This window comes from Microplitis mediator, chromosome 9, assembly GCF_029852145.1.
Source record: "Microplitis mediator isolate UGA2020A chromosome 9, iyMicMedi2.1, whole genome shotgun sequence".
In the NCBI taxonomy this organism is placed as follows: domain Eukaryota; kingdom Metazoa; phylum Arthropoda; class Insecta; order Hymenoptera; family Braconidae; genus Microplitis; species Microplitis mediator.
In genome coordinates this window covers 12,437,560-12,458,082 of record NC_079977.1, presented here as the reverse complement: position 1 = coordinate 12,458,082, position 20,523 = coordinate 12,437,560, and the positions used below count along the sequence as shown (strand labels likewise).

Genomic DNA, 20,523 nt, shown 5'->3' with positions numbered 1-20,523 from the left:
TCTAGCTTTAAAATGCGCGGAATTTTTAATATCGGGGACTTAATTAAATCGAAAAATTAGAACATCAAATTATCGAGGGCCAAAAAAAAACGTCGTCGTTTTGTTGTAAGCGTCGAAAAAAACGTCGGCTGAAAATTGTACGAGCATATCATATGTAAAATTTTTGTTTTTATTCCTTTGTCTTATTCTTGCCAATAAATTAGTAATCTTCTTTTGAAATACGCAAGATTTTCAATATCGGAAACTTAATTAATTCAAAAAAAAAATGGAAGATCAAATTATCGAGGGCAAGAAAAAAACGTCGTCGTTTTGTTGCAAGCGTCGAAAAAAACGTCGGCAAAAAATTTTACTAGCCTCTCATATGTAAAATTTTCGTTTTTTTTCTTTCTCTTATTCTTGCCAATAAATTTGTAATCTTCTTTTGAGATACGCGGAGTTTTCAATATCGGGAACTTATTAATTAATTCAAAAAAATTAAAAGATCAAATTATCGAGGGCAAACAAAAAAAACGTCGTCGTTTTATTGTAAGCGTCGAAAAAAACGTCGGCTGAAAATTGTACTAGTCTTTCACTTTTAAATTTTTGTTTTTTCACTTTTTCTTGTCCACGCCAATAAATGAGCAATCTAGCTTTGAAATACCCGGGATTTCGAAACGACGAACGTCATTTATGCAAAAAAATTGGAACATCAAATCATCAATGGCAAAAAAAAAACGTCGGCTAAAAATTGTACTAGCCTATCATATGTAAAATTTTTGTTTTTTTTCCTTTGTCTCATTCTTGCCAATAAATTTGTAATCTTCTTTTGAAATACGCAGGATTTTCGATATCCGAAACTTAATTAATTCAAAAAAAAAATGGAAGATCAAATTATCGAGGGCAAGAAAAAAACGTCGTCGTTTTGTTGCAAGCGTCGAAAAAAACGTCGGCAGAAAATTTTACTAGCATATCATATGTAAGATTTTTGTTTTTTTTCTTTGTCTTATTCTTGCCAATAAATTTGTAATCTTCTTTTGAGATACGCGGAATTTTCAATATCGGGAACTTATTAATTAATTCAAAAAAAATGAAAGATCAAATCATCGAGGGCAAAATGAAAACGTCGTCGTTTTGTTGTAAGCGTCGAAAAAAACGTCGGCTAACAATTTTACTACTCTTTTATCTGTTACATTTTTGTTTATTTACTTTTTCTTATTCTTGCCAATAAATGGGCAATCCTGTTTTGAGATACGTGGAAGTTTTGTTGTCGGGAACTTAATTAACTCGAAAAAATTAAAACATCAAATTATCGAGGGCAAGAAAAAAAACGTCGTCGTTTTGTTGTAAGCGTCGAAAAAAACGACGGCTAAAAATTTTACTAGTCTTTTATATGTTACATTTTTGTTTTTTTACTTTGTCTTAACCTTGCCACTAAATGTGCAATCTAGCTTTAAAATACCCGGACCCAGAACGACGGACGTCACTTTTCCAAAAATATTGGAACATCAAATTTTCGAGGACAGAATCTAAGCCGCCGTCACTTTATTGCAAACGCCGAAAAAAACGTCGGCTAGAAGTTTTACGAATTTTTTTCCGTTTAATTTTTGTTTATTTACTTTTTCTTATCCTTGCTAATTAATGTGTAATCTTGTTATGAGACACACCGAATTTTGATGTCGGGAACTCAATTAACTCGAAAAAATTGGAACATCAAATTATCAAGGGCGAGAAAAAAAAACGTCGTCGTTTCATCGCATGCGCCGTAAAAAACGTCGGCTAAAAATTTTACGAGTTCAATATGTAAAATTTTTTTTTTTTTTACTTCTTCTTGTCCTCGTTCATAAATGTGCAATTTAGCTCTGAAATCCGCGAAATTTTTGGTACCGGGGACTCAATTAATTCGAAAAAATGAGAACATTAAACTATCGAGGGCTACAAAAAAATACGTCGTTTCATTGCAAGCGCTGAAAAAAACGTCGGCTGAAAATGTTACTACTTCCTTATCTGTATAACTTTTATTTTTTCACTTTTTCTTGTCCTCGCCAATGAATGTGCAATCTCGCTTTCTAGCTTTAAAATACCCGGAATTTCGGAACGCCGGACGTCATTTATGCAAAATATTTGAACATCAAATTATCGAGGGTAAGAAAATAAACGTCGTCGTTTTATTGTAAGCGGCGAAAAAAACGTCGGCTATAAATTATACGATTTTTTTTTCAGGTAAATTTTTGTTTTTCTATTTTTTTTTTGTCCTCGTCAATAAATGTGCAATGGAGCCGTGAGATACACGGAATTTTTAATATCGGGGTTTTAATGAATTCGAAACAATTTGAACATTAAAGTCTCGAAGACGAACACAATAAAAAAAATATGTCTACAAGTTGACCCTGCGGGCCAGCCCCTAAACTTCCCGCTGTTTTCGAGCTCGTTGAGCTCGAAAACACTATTGTGAATAAATTTTCAATCGAGCTCGCAAATACTTTTGTATGCCATTGGTTTGTAAAAAACTATTTTTTAGCATTTCTTTCTCCCACGATATCTCGCGAATGAATTAACCGATTTTGATGGTTGAGGCGGCAATCAACGCGTTTTGTCAAGTTTCAAAGCTGATCAAATTTTGGATTCGATTTATCAAGTCGTTTTTGTGATATTTCAGAAAAAATAAAAAAAATTTTTTTTTTTAATTCTTTCGACAGCGGTTTCTCTTGAACGAATGATCCGATTTTGATGGTTGAGGTGGCATTCGACGCGGCTTATAAAGCTCTAGAGCCCAGTTAATTTTGGGATCATTCTATCGAGCACATTAAAACTTATCAAAAAAAAACATTTTTCAATAAACTTTATTGTTGGAATATCTCTGAACGAGCCCTACCGATCAAGCTCAATTGTCTCTCGGCTTTAAGATATTGATAATCCGCGTCGAATGACACCTTAAAGTTCAAAATCGGTTCATCCGTTCAAAAGATACAGGTATTTACATACGTACATACATACATACATACACTCGGACATCATCGTGAAATTAGTCAGAATAGCTTCCTAGGACCTCAAAACGTCAACATCTGATGAAAACTCGATTTTCGAAAATCGAGGTGAAACCAATAACTTCCCGAATTTTTGAAAATTAACAATTTCCTTAGCGGAAAGTTAAAAAACACAAACTTTACAGGTAAAATATGCGTATAATTTTTACCAAACGTTTTTTTCGGCGTCCACAAGCAAACGACGACGTTTTTATTCTCGCTCTCAGTACAATTAGATTTGCAATTATATCGGATTAATTACGTCCGTGGTGCGGAAAATTCCGTATGACAGAGTGATTAGCTTGCCAAGTCTGGTCGCACCTAAGTATTATAGTCGAATATTAGGGCGCCACTGGAAGATGGACTCGGCCTTCCAGAACCGGATGTTAATGTAATTATATTGTATGCTCAGGGTCGTTCGTAAATTTTATATTTTGTGAGAGAGGAGAGGAATGATGAACAGGCTGAAATAAATTTATTTCAGACTTTAATTCCAATTTCTTATTAATTAAGCACCTTGCTTTTATATTTATTTAACCCTTAATAACAATTATTAACCTTATGACAAACTATACTTATGACAAACTAAACTTATGACAAACTAAATGCGTCCCCTGGACGTTTCCACACTCCCACACACACACGTATTTTAAGCGTCTCCCGGACGTAACACACACACACTCTCTTTAAAAAACCGTCCACCAGACGTTAAACCTTATTTTCCTTAAATTCTACTTTTAAAAAACCGTCCACAGGACGTTAATCCGCATTTTCTTATTTCTAGTGTCCACCGGACATATCTTAAACCTAACTTAAATTTTTGTCCATCGGACCAAAATCACAACCACAATTTCTTTTAATTAACATTACTTGACTCCCCTGGCGGATCCGTTTCCACCGTGGGTTTCAGTGTTAACTTAGTGTAATCCGAATTACACTGAAAATACACCGAAATTTCACGTGTATCACACGGTGGGTTTGTGAAAATTTCACTTTCAGTTTACCCTTGTTTCACACTACTCTACTGACACTCATTTTACACTCCATTACCATCGAAATTCCACTGTATATCCTAGTGGTTCAAGCGCCACCGTACAAACTCGCTAAAAACTCGGTGTATCAACGGAGTTTCGACGGTGTTTTATGTGCCATGATGACACGAGGTTTCTACCGTGTTTCCTCGGAGTTTTCACGACGTTTTATCTGCGTTTTCTAGCTGCCAGGTAGGTGTTTTCTTGGAGTTTTGATGGTGTATTCACGGCGTTTAGATAGTGTCAAGTAGGGGAGCCTGGGCACGAATTCCCACTTAAGCCGGTTTTATCTTTTTGTGGCTTTTAACCATCAGATTCGTTTATTTTTTGTCAATTTTGGAAGAATCAGTCGAAATTTTGCAAAAAATCGAAAAAAAAAAATTTTCTGGGGCACGACGGCCCCCTCCCCAAAAATTATCAAAAATTTTTTTTTTTATTTTCCGTGAAGTTTTGACCTCTGTAATGTTTTTATCGTATTTTAGGCCAATAAATGATACGTGGGGCACAATTTAAATAGTTTATTTGTTTAAAAAAATAGTTGATGACTTAGAAATGATTTTTTAAAACAAAATATTTTTTTTTTTTTGGCGTGAAAGCTCCTAAAAATAATTTTGATTAAAATCATTGTTTTTTAATTGTTCAATGTATAAACAATAATACTCTTATATAAATAATATTGAGTTTATCTCATTTGATAATTGTGAGATATTTTGATTATTCATAAATTTCATAGAAATCTAATAAACAAAAATACCAATCAATCAAATTATAAAGATAGTTTTCAATAAGATAAATTCTCAATATACTTGTTAATAATTTTGATTAAAAATTACAATTTTGAGCTTTCTAGGAACAGTCTGAAAAAATTATTATAAAAGATATGATTCATTGAAGTGCGCAGTGAATAGAGTACGAATTTTAATTTGAACTTTAATAACTGCTTTCTGACTAAAGTACGTATGATATTATAGAATAATAGGAATCATGAGAAAGAGAGAAAGAACTAAACATTTTATTTCATATCAAATTTTTTATTATTTTTTTTAATGAACCACGTCAGGATTACAGAAAAGTTTGTAAAAATTATATTATCTGGTTATAATTTATGTATCATTTTTAAACTTATATATAATCACTATACTGAAATATAAATGATGTATAGTTTAAACTTTAAATTTTTTACGTTAATACGTTATTCAAATAGGGTACATTTGAAAAGTATCTAGCTCCAGCAAAATAAAAGAATAAAAAAAGTTCAATTAATAAAAAAAAAAAAAAGAAATTTCAAAAGAAAAAATCGAACAAAAAACTTATTTTTGTTTTAACATTTTAATATTTTTATTGCCACTTCCATACTAAGCCTGGCGTAGAGCTTGAATTTTCTCATGTGCCCATAGAAAGATGGAAATTAATCATTTTTAAATATAAAAAAAAATGAATGTTGACATACAATTTCGTCTGTAAGAACAAACTGTTTTGATAACTAACACAATACTTATTTAAGTATTTTATAGATTACTTTATTTCGTAATAACCGATGTATGATTTTCACACCTGTACTGAAGTATAAATAATGTATAGTTTAAACTCTAAACTCTTAACGTTAATACGTTATTTAAATAGGGTACATTCGAAAATTATCTAGCTCTATCAAAAAAAACGAAAAGTAAAATCAAAAATCGTCAGTGAAAAAATCAAATGTATAATTATTTTAGTTTATAAATTTTAATATTGTTTGTGCCACTGCCATACTAAGCCTGGAATAGAGCTAGAATTTTTTCATGTGCCCATGGAAAACACTTATATGAATAAATCTTAAAAAAAATAAAATAAACATGTTATCACACAATTTCATCCTTCAGAAAAAACTGTTTTGATAACTAACACAGGACTTTTTGAAATTTTATGTCGTTGTACCACCCTCTTGGTCACGTCGTTCGCGTTCTAGTCTTTTTTTTTCTTGGCGCCGTAATTTCGCTTTCTGTTTAATTCTGTTCAATTCTTCTGCTGTTTTTTGTGGTCTTCTGTCATTCTTTAAAATTTCTTCAATCCATATTTTCATATTACTCAGCTTGTTTTCTTTTTTAGTTATATCAAACGTTCGATTTCTTTGCAGTATCTTGCAAATTTCTAAAAATAAAATATAAATGAATGATAGTATATATATTAGGGTGCTTTTATTTTTGCGACTATTTTTTTTTTTTCGCTCCCATCCCGAAATTTTGTTGGAAATACCCCCCAAAAAATTCCCTGAGAGTTTGGACCCTTAATATTAATATTAAGTACTCGACCACAGCATGTGAAGATTTCCCATTTAAAATACACGTAAACTTGGGTTTTTATTTTTTAAACTTCTATAACTCCGCGGCATTTTATGATATCATCTCGCCCAAAGTCGCGATTTTCTCAGAATTAAATGTCCTACAAAAGTGTCCAAGGTCGCGAAGTCGTAACTCATACAGGTGGGGTAGTACGGACCACTAAACTGAATTTTTTCATAGGATTCTTGTTTTTTCTCTCAACAAGACCTACAGAAAAAATGTGAATGATAATTTTATAGGAAATTCAATTTTCTACAAAAAAGGTCCTTAGCACCAAATCACTCAGATTGATATTTTCTGAGATATTAGTCAAATAAAAAATCAATATTTTCTAAGATTTGATTCGACATTTTATGGGAATTCAATGCTACGTAAACTTCAATAATCAATATCTCAAAAAATATCAATCTAAGTGATTCGGTGCTAAGGACCTTTTTTGTAGGAAATTAAATTTCCTATAAAGTTGTCATTTGCATTTTTTCTGTAGGTCTTGTTGTTTATGAGATAATGAGAGAAAAAACAAGAATTCTATGAAAAAATTCAATTTTGCGGTCCGTAGTACCCCACCTATATGAGTAACGACTTCGCGACAATGGGCACTTTTGTAGAGCATTTAATTCTGAGGAAATCCCGGATTTGGATGAGATGATATCATAAAATGCCGCGGAGTTATAGAAGTTTAAAAAATAAAAACCCAAGTTTACGTGTATTTTAAATGGGAAATCTTCACACGCTGTGGTCGAGTACTTAATATTAATATTAAGGGCTCAAACTCTCAGGGATTTTTTTTGGGGGTGTTTCCAACAAAATTTCGGGATGGGAGCGGAAAAAAAAAAGTAGTCGCAAAAATAAAAGCACCCTAATATATATATATATATATATATATATATATATATATGTAACAATTATTAATAATAAAGTAGTTTTCAGGTCATTCAGAGAATCGAAATTAAATCAGATCGAAGTCTTTATAGCTGATCTTTGAAATTTTCAACTATCTTGTAATAATTTTTTGTTAAATGGTTCAACATCAAAAATTTGTAGTCAAACAATCGATGTTTTTTTTTTTTAAATTCTCGACTTTTTAAAATCTTTTGTAAGGAAGTCGATTACTTCAAGAAAAAACAACTTTATCGTTTAAAACTATTTTTAACCATATCGAATTGTTTAAATTAATTATAAAAAAATTAGGCTTATTAAAGAAGTAATTTGTTTTCATCAAATTACACTTTTTTATTTTCGCGATATCAAATTTTTATGCTAAGGAAAGTTGATAATTATAGACGCACTCTGTTACTTTCAACAATTTAATTAAAAAAAATAATTTTAGCAAGTATTTTTATATTGAATAACCGTTTGTATAAAATATTTATGAAAACTTGAAAAATATTCCCCAAAATCGACATAAAAAAGTATCATTGAAAAGATCTTATCTTGAATAATTTCTTATCAGCTGGCTGAGCTATTTTTAAAAACAATTGTCAAGAAGTTTTTTTGAAAAATTGTATTAGTTTATCAAACATACTTACTTTTCAAATTGTGGATATCTTTATTTTCTACTTGGACACGATCATCTGGCTGCCCTGCTCTTTTAGAAAGAACTAATTTTTTCCTTGTCTCAAGTGGCCAATACGCCCTAATAACGTGATTTGCGCACGTTCTCATACTGATCGCATCTTTCGCTTTAAAAATTTCATCTGAATCCAGTTCGAATCCTGAAACTTTGATCTGTAAAATAACAAACAATTATTTATTTATCGTATTGTTATTTAGTACACGCAGAGTATTTTTGAGTAAAAATTACCCATAAAATTAGTAAAAATTACACTCTATTGACGTGCTATCGCGTAGTGTATTTTACAATGTGCATGAGAAAATTTACATATTTACCGCATGTCCTCACAATATCAAACTTTTTGGATAACTTTTACTTAAAATTTCTCTGCGTGTAACAGGCATAAATCATTCAGCAAAATAACTATACTAACTTGAATCAAATTAACTATACCAAAATTAAAATATTTAAATAAATGCCGATTGTCTCAGCAATACGTTACAATATCTAAGAATTTACCTTGTTATTTTGCACCGGAGGTAACTCGAATTCGGCATTTCGAGCTTCATGATCATTATTTTTCTGATGATTAATCAGATTGGTCATTAAATGTTCTCCAAATTCTTTCATACATTGCTTCAAGTCCACTAGATTTATGTTAATAAAAGTATTTCCATTATTTGATTGAAGATGATTGTTTTCTGGCCACAAATTTTCAAAAAAAAGTTGTCTTGGTTGCTGCTCTACTCGTTGTTGATTTAAATCGTGTACCTCTACATCTGAATTTTCGATTACATCTCTTGAATGATCTTCACTGATAATATTATTATCATTATTATTCAAATCTTGCTGATTCTTAGGAGAGTTGACTTGAGATACTGGTGTGGATGCACGAGAAGGTGTGAAATTTTCCTGTGATATCCGCAATGTATTATCTAATATTTGTTCCGAACCATCTTCACTTTCTTCACGGCTTGAAATGCTGTTACAATCAGATCCCACACTTGATGTATCTCCAAGAAAATTTTGGGAATGCTCGTCTATAATTATATTTGGCTCTTTATTGATTTCTTTGTCAGGTACCTCATTATTTTTTTCATTTCTACTTCTTGTATTACGATGTGACTTCTGAAATTACAAATCGATCATCTAAATAAAATTCTGTTTAATCACAAAATTAATCATAAATTGAAATAACACATTAGGAAATATTATTTTTTATTTAAAGTTCAGATTTTCTGTGTTTTTTTTTTTCATTTGTAGCAACGGAATAATTTTTAGATGCTGATAATGGAAATCGATAAAGCAATGCGAAAACAAATATTGCTTTTGTTCCAATATCGAAAATTATAATGCTTAGTAATCTGTAATCTTAAGTGTATGACTGAATTGGAAGTAAAATTTTTAAGATACAAAATCTATAAGCTTTGCAATAGGGTAGAGGTACCATTTGTGGCCACTGTTCTATTTTAGGACATTTAATCCTTTATTTTAACTAATGAAAAAGTGGAAAATAGAATTTTCATTTTAATAGTGGGATAGAAATATCTTTAGATATATTTAAAAAATTGATTATGTTATTGGGTCTTTTTCAGATTATTTCATTTGAATTTTTTAAGTGTCCAAAACTGGCTCTAAACTGGCCAAAAACGGTACCTCTACCCTAATAGTCATAGATTATATACAATATCGAAAGAGAAGAGACAGTGTATATTTTTATAATATTTTTAACTATCATTCATGAACCGTAGCTATATGGCAAGCTTTTAATGCATGAAAATAAATTTAAATCTTTTTACATTTCTGAAATGATAAATAGAATTTTCAGCTGTGACGCAAAATATTAAATGTTTTAATTACTAAAAGACAATTTTTTTCTTATATTGATGAATTGAGATTCATCTCCAGTTAATTAGACCTAAAGCTTGTGGTCTTAACTCTAAAATAAAGTTTTAAGTTTTTGATAAGTATTAAGCGATAAGACCTTGATTAAATTTTATAACTTGCAAATTCAGGCTCAAAGCTTTTTGTACAATTGAAATTGACGATTAATAAAAATCTACAAATATTGATATAAATGTTATTGCGAGAACTGTGTATATCGTAATAAAATTTGTTTTGGGATTTACCTTTACATAATTGTAGAAATGACTATCTGCATTTACAATAACTTGATTTGTGGCATTAGTCAATTTTTTCTGCAAAAAAATAAATAAATTCTGTTGAGTTTGTGTTAACCAATTATGATGATTTTTTACTTTTGCGCAGTTGATGTTGTCATACTTACTCGATTTTCAGCAGCTTGTTGTTTTTCTAAAAGTAATAATCTTTTTTTCTTTTCAGTTTCTGTTTCAACAGTATTCCTAGCAATTGACAAATTTTTCCTCAGTTTTATGCGTTTATTTGTTTTTTTTAAAGATTGCTTCAATTCAATGACGTTATCTGTGAGCATATACGATAATATATATTTCCCGTATTAACATTCATAAATAGAATTTAAAACTATAGTTAGATGATAGAAAAATTCTCGGATCAAAAATAATAATATTTAATTATTTAAATGCTTTTTAAAGCAAAAAATTTACAAACATGGCTCGAATTCAATCAACAAATATACGATTTTCATTAAATTAAAGTTCTTAAATGTTTATTCAAGTTAATAGTTTTCTTTATTTATTAAAATATGTATTTCTATTTTAAATATTAAGAATTTTAATTCCATATTATTCATAAATTTAATTTGGTGCGTCTTACGAAAAATCGGAAAAATTTAAGACCTTGATTTTTATTAGTTTTAACAACAATTATCTGTGATATTCTTTAGAAGTAATTTTTTCCAGCTATATAGAAATATTTCTATCAAGCCGTTTTCGATATTGTATTTGGATTTTCATCAGTAGTCATACCTTAGCGAAAAATTTGAATAAAAATAATAATGAGATATTACACATACATATATGTTAAGATTCTACTTCAAGCGCTTTTTACAGTATGTAATAATGTAATAATGTTTATGTGGAAAAATATTAATTATTGTATTCAGAAATTCTATAAGATTAATAGAAGTAGAACTAAAAATTATTGGAACAGACTTACCACTACATTGTATTATCCGTTCGATGGGCATCGGTTTTAAATTTTCGTTCATAGCAAACAACTGTTCGAATGGTCCGGTAGAATCGGCAATAGGAACAAAACCTTTTTTAACATGTTTAAAATAAATATATTTTGTGGGGTAAATAATAAAATCCCCTTTTCTTCGTTCTATTGCACAGAGCTTTTTAGTAAAGTCCATGATTGTCTGAAAGCAGTTTAATAAAATCATTTAATTTTTTTTCTTAGTTACTATCAAACCTTACAGTACAACAAAATTTAATAGAAAATGAGAGTACAAAATTACTTGCTAAGTTTTTTTTCTGCAAATTTTTTTTTATTTTTTTTTTTTTTGTGTTCTGTGTATTTTGAGGAGAAACTGAATACAATTTAGACATTTTCTTTTGCCTTAGCAGCATATAAGATAAAGTATTATGTTGATTAATAAAATTATTTTAACAATTGTTAGCGTGAAATGAATTATAAATAAAAAAAATTATTGAATAAGCGAATTTCGGAACTTGGTTAATTTTTATTTCAAACAGCATTAACATGAATTGCTTCATAAATTAATACAAGTATATATGATAGTGATAAAAAAAATACACAAAATCTGAGAAATACGTACCTTTTTTAAACTGAGGGCTTTTGAGCTCTATGTATTAATCTTTTTGGTTAATATTGAGCAGGTTTATTATGATGTACTAAATTGCTGTACATAAATTCATAAGCACTGCACTTTTAAAAATCAGTAAAAGTTGAACTACGATACAGGAAGTTATTTATTTTTTCGTTTTGTTGACGCCAACCATAGAGGAACTTTATTCACTAAACGAATGAAAGCTACGTAGTAACATCTAAACTTCAAGGAATTTCGTTCCCCACTACAGCTGTTTACCTCGGTAGGTTGTACAAGTTTGGCTTAAGAAGCATGCGCAGCTAGCACTAGATACATGCGCACTCGTTTTCTGTTTCTGCAGCGTCTCGACCACGTTCATATCACGCCGTGGTGTTGTGCGACACAGTTTTAATAAAATACCCAAAATTATTTTTAAAAAAAATTAGTGAATACATCTATTTTGATAAGGCTATTGTAATTACCATTTTTTCAAATGATTTTTTATTTATCACAGCATTGGGGATTTATAATCCGAATTAGTTTACGTAGTTCTTTTAATACAGATTTACAATAATAATTAACCTTTTGCCATCTTTATTTCAAACTAAAAGTTTTGTGTACTTAATGAGTAATTGTTAGACGTTGTACTTAATATCATCTGCAGACTTAAAATCAATAAATTTTCAATTAACAGGTAAGTTTGTCTATAGATCGTAAATAATTTTTAAAGAAAGTTAAACAACTTATTTTTTTAAGAATCATGTGCATATAATTTTATCGGTTTCAACCATTTCTGTATTTTTTATCATAGAAAATAATACTCTGCACTTACATGGGCAATTGCATAGTATTTGGTTACATAGATTTTGTAATATTTAGTTTTTTTTATTACTGTAAAATTACGTGTTTTTGGTAGTTACGGGGCTTTGACAACTGAAGTTACCGGACATTGTAGAACGACGTTAAGCAGTATAGCACTATCAACGACGATATATAAAATTCAAAGAATAGTTTATTTTTAAATTTTTAATGTAATTTTTTAAAAATCCTAAATTTATTTTTACCTTAATTTTTTTCAGAAGCCTAAATTTCGATAATATGAGTAGCGATCGAGGAAAAACACGAACAGCGATTTATAGAAGGAACAAAAGAAAATTATAACTATATAAAAAATTTTATCCACAAGATAATATGTTTTCTTTTCTTCCTCGTGGATTTTTGGAAGAGGTAAGATCATTGATTAACTATTTCTTTTATAACTTTTTATAAATTAGTAAGGGTCGTATAAATCATCATCGACTAATGAAAGTCACTTTCTTCCATGTATATATTAGACTGTGTCATGAAATTTTTTTTTTTTTTGTATTAAAAAAATCTGAAAAGTTATTTAAAAAAAAAAAGGGAACTCTTTTCCCGTTTAAAATACATTGAAAAATTTTTTTTGTCTATTTGGTAATTAACTTCGTGAAATTTTTTTTTCCGTTTTCAAATTCTGAGATTTTGAAGGGAATTAAATACTGTACAAAACGATCTCTAATGTCACACATCCAAATTTGATGGAAAAAAATGATTGAGAGAAAGAAACTTAGGGAAAAATCGGTCTGTCAGTTGACCCTGCGGGCCAGCTCCAAAACTTCCCGCTGTTTTCGAGCTCGTTGAGATCGAAAACATTATTGTGAATACATTTTCGAGCTCTTCGAGCTCGCAAGTACTTTTGTATGCCATTGTTTTGTAAAAAACCATTTTTTAGCATTTCCTTCTCCCACGATATCTCGCGAACGAATTTACCGATTTTGATAGTTGAGGTGGCAATCGACGCGGCTTATAGAGTTTTAGAGCTGATTAGATTTTGGAATCAATCCATCGAGCAAATTAAAAGTTATCCAAATAAAACATTTTCGAAAAAATTTTATTTTTTAAATATCTCTGAACGCACCCTACCGATTAAGTTCAAATTTTTACGGCTTCAAGACATTAACAAGCCGCGTCGAATGACACCTCAACGATCAAAATCGGTTCATCCGTTCAAGAGTTATGAATATTTACACACATACATACACTCGGACATCATCGTGAAATTAGTCAGGATAGCTTCCTAGGACCTCGAAACGTCGACATCTGATGGAAATTCGATTTTCGTAAATCGGACCGAAACCAATAACTTCCCGAATTTTTGAAAATTTACAATTTTCTTAGCGGGAAGTTAAAAAAATTGAATTTATACACGGAAAAAAAAACTTTGAAAATTAGTATTTTAAATTATAATTCGAAACCTGGGTGATATTGATATTGATATGTTTCGAGAAGTATTGATATTGGTCTTGGTATTGGTCGTGGTATTGATTAAAATTTTTAGGATAATTAAAGTATAACATTTTCATATGATTTCCGGATAGAGACATGAAAAAATAGAACTGCACGATGAATAAAAATGATCGACATACAAAACATCCCCCTGGTATCGACATGTATTATAAATCTAGAAAGAATATAGAAGAAAACGAATTTAACATGGGGAAAAATATATTAGCTATTATATGAAATATATATTAATGTATAGGTGATATACTTGAAATATATAGAAAAAAATGTCACTAAAAAATGACGATAGTTTGCATAAGATTCATAGATTAGAAGTTAATTGAATATGTTTTTAAGTAAGATACATAGAAATGGAATGAAATAGTCGCGAAAAGAAAAACCAATGCTCCTGTAGAAAAAATGATACAAAAAAAAGATTATTCGGCTTCGTACGAAAGAAGAAATGAAGAGAAAATGAAAATAAATTTGAGAATTATGGATAGTCTGGACTGATATACCGAGTGCTCCAACTGTCAGAAGAGTAAAAGATGGTCAGAACTCTGCTTCCGAGAGGTTAATAATAAAAAAAAAAATAAGTTATGACGGAAGCTTGTCAGTCATAAGAGTCTGTGTATGAGAACTTCGAAAATGTCATTTCTGAAACTTTTTTTCTGAGAATCTAGACCGTGGATCATTTTCAAATTTTAAGAATACATCGATAAAGTACTCATTTATATATTTACTAAGTTTCAAATCTTTAAGTTGGAAATTTTTTTTGCCTTAGATTCGCTTGAACCTTATTAACAAGTAAAAAACGAAAAAATTGTTTTTTTAATGTATTTGAAATGAGAACCCCCCCTCCCCCGCCCCCCCTTGGGAGCTCAATTTTCGAAATACACAGCTGAAATTTTTGGAGGATTTTCTTTTTTTTTATTAAAGTAATTTTGGAGATATAAAATTACAACTTATAGCTCAAATAGAAAATTGGAAGTATTCAACGTTATTTGATAATTTATTCTTTTACAGAGATCGACATCATCAATACCATCATCATCAAGAACTTCAGTTCCATCAACTTCAGTTTCATCAAATTCTAATAATGTTGAGAGGTACAATTAATAAAAAAAATCACTTTTAATTGTTATAATATTTACAGGATATAACCAATGATTCTTAAAAATAAGTAATGTTTAAGATGCTCAATGTGTTGACGCCCTTGCCTTCAGTTCAGGTGCCAATCATCACATATCGTGTCTTACACACGGAAGCATGCATATACTCATACACATACATACGCACATTCGGGCATCACTGTAAAAACTATCAAACGCTTGTCAAAAATTTATAATTTTCGTAGCAGGAAATTCAAGATCTGTAAAACGGTTGCCCCTGCATGACATCCCTAAAACTTTATAACCATTTAAAAAATATAGGAAAAGACAAATTTTTGAAGATGATTTTTCAATTTTCAAGACAATTTATTCTATAACAATATGTCAATGTGATTTATTTAACTTAAAAAATAAAGAAATAGCTCGTTACTCAAAGCATCCACTGACTTTTAAACAATTTGAAAAACTGACCATTCGATAAGAAATTAGAATTGGTGAGAAAATTTATTTAGAATTGAATTACTTAAAGTTAACTCTATCGAAAATAAGAATTATTTGAATTGATAATCGAATTGTGGTAGAATAAGGTAAATGTCCCAATACCGGAACGATGAAGGGTATACGACTGATTTTTATCGTTTTAAAAATATTCAAATAGATTATAAACCAAAATAATGTACTACATCATATAGAATAAACAGTTATGTATTCAATAATAATCGAAATTAGTTCATTTTTCTTAAATGTAATATAAAAAATCGGTCTGTCAGTTGACCCTGCGGGCCAGCCCCAAAACTTCCCGCTGTTTTCGAGCTCGTTGAGCTCGAAAACATTATTGTGAATACATTTTCGAGGTCTTCGAGCTCGCAAATACTTTTGTACGCCATTGTTTTGTAAAAAACCATTTTTTAGCATTTCCTTCTCCCACGATATCTCGCGAACGAATTAACCGATTTTGATGGTTGAGGTGGCAATCGACGCGTTTTATCAAGTTCTGAAGCTGATCAAATTTTGAAATTGATTTATTTAGCCGTTTTTGAGAAATTTCAAAAAAACCAAGGAAAAAATTTTTTTTGAATTCTTTCGTCAACGGTTTCTCTTGAACGAATAAACCGATTTTGATGGTTGAGGTGGCATTCGACGCGGCTTATAGAGTTTCAGAGCTGATTAGATTTTGGAATCAATCCATCGAGCAAATTAAAAGTTATCCAAATAAAACATTTTCGAAAAAATTTTATTTTTGAAATATCTCTGAACGCACCCTACCGATTAAGTTCAAATTTTTACGGCCTCAAGACATTAACAAGCCGCGTCGAATGACACCTCAACGATCAAAATCGGTTCATCCGTTCAAGAGTTATGAATATTTACACACATACATACACTCGGACATCATCGTGAAATTAGTCAGGATAGCTTCCTAGGACCTCGAAACGTCGACATCTGATGGAAATTCGATTTTCGTAAATCGGACCGAAACCAATAACTTCCCGAATTTTTGAAAATTTACAATTTTCTTAGCGGGAAGTTAAAAAAAATTTTTTTTCTATGACACTCGAAAGACCCAATACCGGAATGCTGAAATAGCCTTGTCCGAATACGGGAATTCGGTTGTCCTAATACCGGAACAGTAAATAAAATGAGTCATTTTTTGTTTTTATTTATAGTGAAAATATTAACAATAATTAAATAATATTAATGTAAAACGAGTGTGAATGTAGCAAACATCAGACAACTTTGAAATTGTAGATAATTAAAAAAATAATATTTACAAAAAAAGCACTATTAAGTACAAAATTTTTTGAATGCGGATTTTTGAAAATTTTATTTTATTAATTATTTAATCGATTTATTAATAATTTTGAATTTGTCTGATGTCTGCTATATCACACTCATAATGTGAAATGTATTTAAAATTTTTAAATGATTAAATATTCAATGAAAATAAATATTTCGAACTGAAGAATTGAAACGAAATAAATCATTTGAGGTTATGCTATAAAAATAATTAAAAAAAAAAATCAAAACACAAAAATTTATTTTTTATGATTTTAATTATAGTTTATCTATTTTTAATGCATTTTTTATAACAATCATACATACTGCATTAAATATTAGGGCTCAAGTAATAATTAATATTGCACTTGATTTAGCCAATGAATAAAACTCACTGTTAATGTCTATCGGTAACATTAATATGACTGGCTGTTATATTATAAAATATCCTATTTTGTAACTAAAAGATTAAAGTTTCAAATTAAGAAAGTTTTATTTAATTTCATCGCGTACGAGTTAAAATATGATATAATGATTATTAAATTGTTCCGGTATTGGGTCTTGTTCTGGTATATTGAAACATTTACCTTATAATAAATCATTTAATTATTACTGTATTCAATTAACAATTCAATAATATAAGCTAAATTTTCAGCGATAGCTGGCCTAAGTTATTCACTTCGAAATAATTGATTATTTATTCGACATTAAAATATTAATTTAGTTAGTTAGGGACAGATATTTGAAATTGAATCATATTAAATTTTTCATTAAAAATGATCTCAGAATTAATATAATATAATTTTTTACTTCAAGGAATACTTATGGAAGTAACGTAAATTTAATCTCACAAATTCTGGTGGAAGAAAATATCGCAGAACCCGTACGTCTGATTGATTCACAAGAAACTCATGATGAAACTATGGATGTAGCAGAGATGTACTTTTCAGATAGCTCTGAAGAGTTTAATATGGCCGAATTGATTGAAAATGGTTATCAAGCGGATACCGGGCGTTTTGATAGTGATAATGGAAATGATGATATAAATAACAACAATAATAGCGATAATGATAGCGATTCCGACGATGCTAATGATACAACTCAACAATTCTTTCATATTGACAAATCAGCATTTAATTTCCCGTTTCTATCGAATCCAAATTTTTATGAAAATGATCATTTGTTATCAGTTATCAGTATGTCTGTTCGATATAACCTATCATATGAGGCTACATTATCAATGTTGACTTGGATTAAAATTTCGCATAAAAATAATAATTTGCCAACGACCAAGAAAGCTTTGTGGAAGGCATTACATCGTGATGAATCGCTAATAAGGCGATATTTGTATTGTGGTGTATGTAAGGAAATTGTTGGCATCGGAAAAACGCCATCTAAAGAGTGCGCTTGTAATTCATGCAGTCCGGGTAAAAAATCTTCAAATTTACACTATTTCTTACAATTAAATTTATTTAGCCAATTAACTGAGTTTTTCAAAATCCCTAATATTGGAAAATCTTTGGAATATCGGTTTATTAGAGAAAATAGAGATTCTTCAGCAATTGAAGATATTTTCGATGGAGATGTGTATAAAAATTTGTGTGCACCTGAAGAATTCTTAAATAATCCATTCAATTTTTCATTAACAATCAACACAGATGGGTGTCAAGTAGCAAAATCATCAAAAGCAAGTGCTTGGCCAGTATATTTTCAGATTAATGAATTACCTCCACACATGCGTAAAAAGCATATGTTGTTGGCTGGAATTTTTGTCGATACTTGTCATCCTTCATTAAATATTTTATTACGTCCAATAGTTGATGAAATGATTGAATTGTATGAAACCGGAATTATTTGGAAAATTTCGGAGCACAGAGAAGTTACTTCAAAATTCATAGTAACTACATGCAGCGTTGACTCTCCAGCTAGATCTTCAATTACTAGAATGAGACAATTCAATGGTTACACTGGATGCACGTTTTGTTATGCAGAAGGACAGCGTTATGGAAACAAGCATATTTATCCAAGAAGTCATGGGTATGGACAACTTCGTACCGATGAAGAAATGAGACGAGACATGAGCATTGCTTACGAAACTAAAGAAATTACTAATGGAATAAAAGGAATTTCATGTTTAGTTGGATTACCAGAATTCGATCTGTGTAATGGGATAGTGGTTGAAAGTCTACATGCAGTTTTTTTGGGTGCAGTAAAACAACATACCAACTTACTTCTAAATACAGCTGATTCTCCATTTTATATTGGACATCCAACAGATAAAAAAAGAATTAATAATCGTTTGTTGTCAATCAAACCTCCATCTCGCCGTACTCGTGTTCCAAGAGAAATTGATACATTTAATCAATGGAAAGGATCAGAATTAAGAAATTGGTTGGATTATGTTGCACCATGTTTGGATGGCATATTGCAAGTAAAATATATCAATCATTTTGCCTTATTGTCACAAGCTATTCACTATTTGAATAGTGATTCTGTAACGATGGTTGATCTCGAAACTGCTGGACGTCTCATAGAGAAATACGTTACAAAGTTTGAAGAATTGTTTGGATTAGAGAACATGAGCTATAATATACATTTATTAACACATCTTAGTACTACAGTAAAAAATTTAGGTCCTATGTGGGTACATTCCGCCTCAGTTTTTGAATCTTGGAACAAAAAAATTATGGACAATATAACAAGTCCTCATGGAAGAGCTGATCAAATAATTACACGATTTTTAATGAATAAATTTATTCAATCAGCAGTTCATAGTAATTTGGTATCTACTGAGACTGAAAAATTTATATGTGATACTTTAAGAATTCCTAACATAAATAATGATATAACGATTAATAAAGATTTTGAAGTAATAAGTAGTCCTGAAACGATTAATCTTAAAGAAGTTGAATTAAACATTTTGCGACAAATTGATTATGATCCTAAAAGCTTCGTATCTGCATTCACTAAAATTAAAGTAAATAGTATAGACTATAATATTCAAAATAATAAAGATAATAAATTTTGTAATTTCGTAATATGTTACAAGAACAACTTTTTTGGAGAGATAATTTCAATAATTGAGTTTATTAATGCGGATGATAATAAAATTCAAGGCTTTTTTATTAAGCCTTATAAAATAATAAAATGTGCGTTTGGTACAGATTATATGAAGGAAATAGAAATAACGAATGACATTGTTTTCTTAGATAATTTGAAATCTGTAAGACCAGCCACTAAAATATGCACTGATCTACGATTATTTGTTTTCAAGCTTCCAAACTGTTGGGAAACCGATTGAATGACTAAAAAATTGTTAAAAAGTGTGGTATACAAATAAATCCAAACTATATGTATATATACATGTATATATATATATATTATATTTGTACTGTTAACAAAAATAATTGATAAACTATTAGTATTTTATAATCAGGTTTTGTAAAAAGTTAAATTATATATTTCAATATATACTTACATGTAAATTTCGACTAAAAAACAATAATCTATTAAATAGTGTAATTTATCTAAATGTATAATTTCTAAGAATGTAAATATTTCAAAATTTATGACAAAATAATATTTGATTAAATATAAAAAGTTTCTTTTAGATAATGACTACAGACATACGTCGTTTCTTCACGAAAACTTATTATTTAAAAAACAACATTTTTCAATTTCGTTTTTTTAAATTTTGTTGTAATTAGTATGTA

General features: G+C 29.7%; 2 protein-coding genes across 2 annotated transcripts; one reads left to right on the top strand and one right to left on the bottom strand.

Moving 5' to 3' along the window:
* Positions 1-5,096: 5,096 nt before the first annotated feature.
* On the bottom strand, positions 5,097-11,893 carry LOC130674501 (uncharacterized). Its single transcript, XM_057479846.1, has 7 exons — positions 11,631-11,893; positions 11,006-11,210; positions 10,197-10,351; positions 10,039-10,107; positions 8,429-9,037; positions 7,884-8,082; positions 5,097-6,163 (listed from the first exon to the last, which is right to left on the bottom strand). The coding sequence occupies exons 2-7, from the start codon at positions 11,202-11,204 to the stop codon at positions 5,937-5,939; spliced, it is 1,458 nt and encodes a 485-aa protein (XP_057335829.1). The 5' UTR covers positions 11,205-11,210; positions 11,631-11,893; the 3' UTR covers positions 5,097-5,936.
* Positions 11,894-11,987: 94 nt separating this feature from the next.
* Positions 11,988-20,319, top strand: LOC130674389 (uncharacterized). The gene is made up of 4 exons (XM_057479707.1): positions 11,988-12,315; positions 12,701-12,848; positions 14,949-15,031; positions 17,627-20,319. Exons 2-4 carry the CDS (start codon positions 12,813-12,815, stop codon positions 20,109-20,111), a joined length of 2,604 nt encoding a protein of 867 aa, XP_057335690.1. The 5' UTR covers positions 11,988-12,315; positions 12,701-12,812; the 3' UTR covers positions 20,112-20,319.
* The last annotated feature ends 204 nt before the right edge of the window (positions 20,320-20,523 follow it).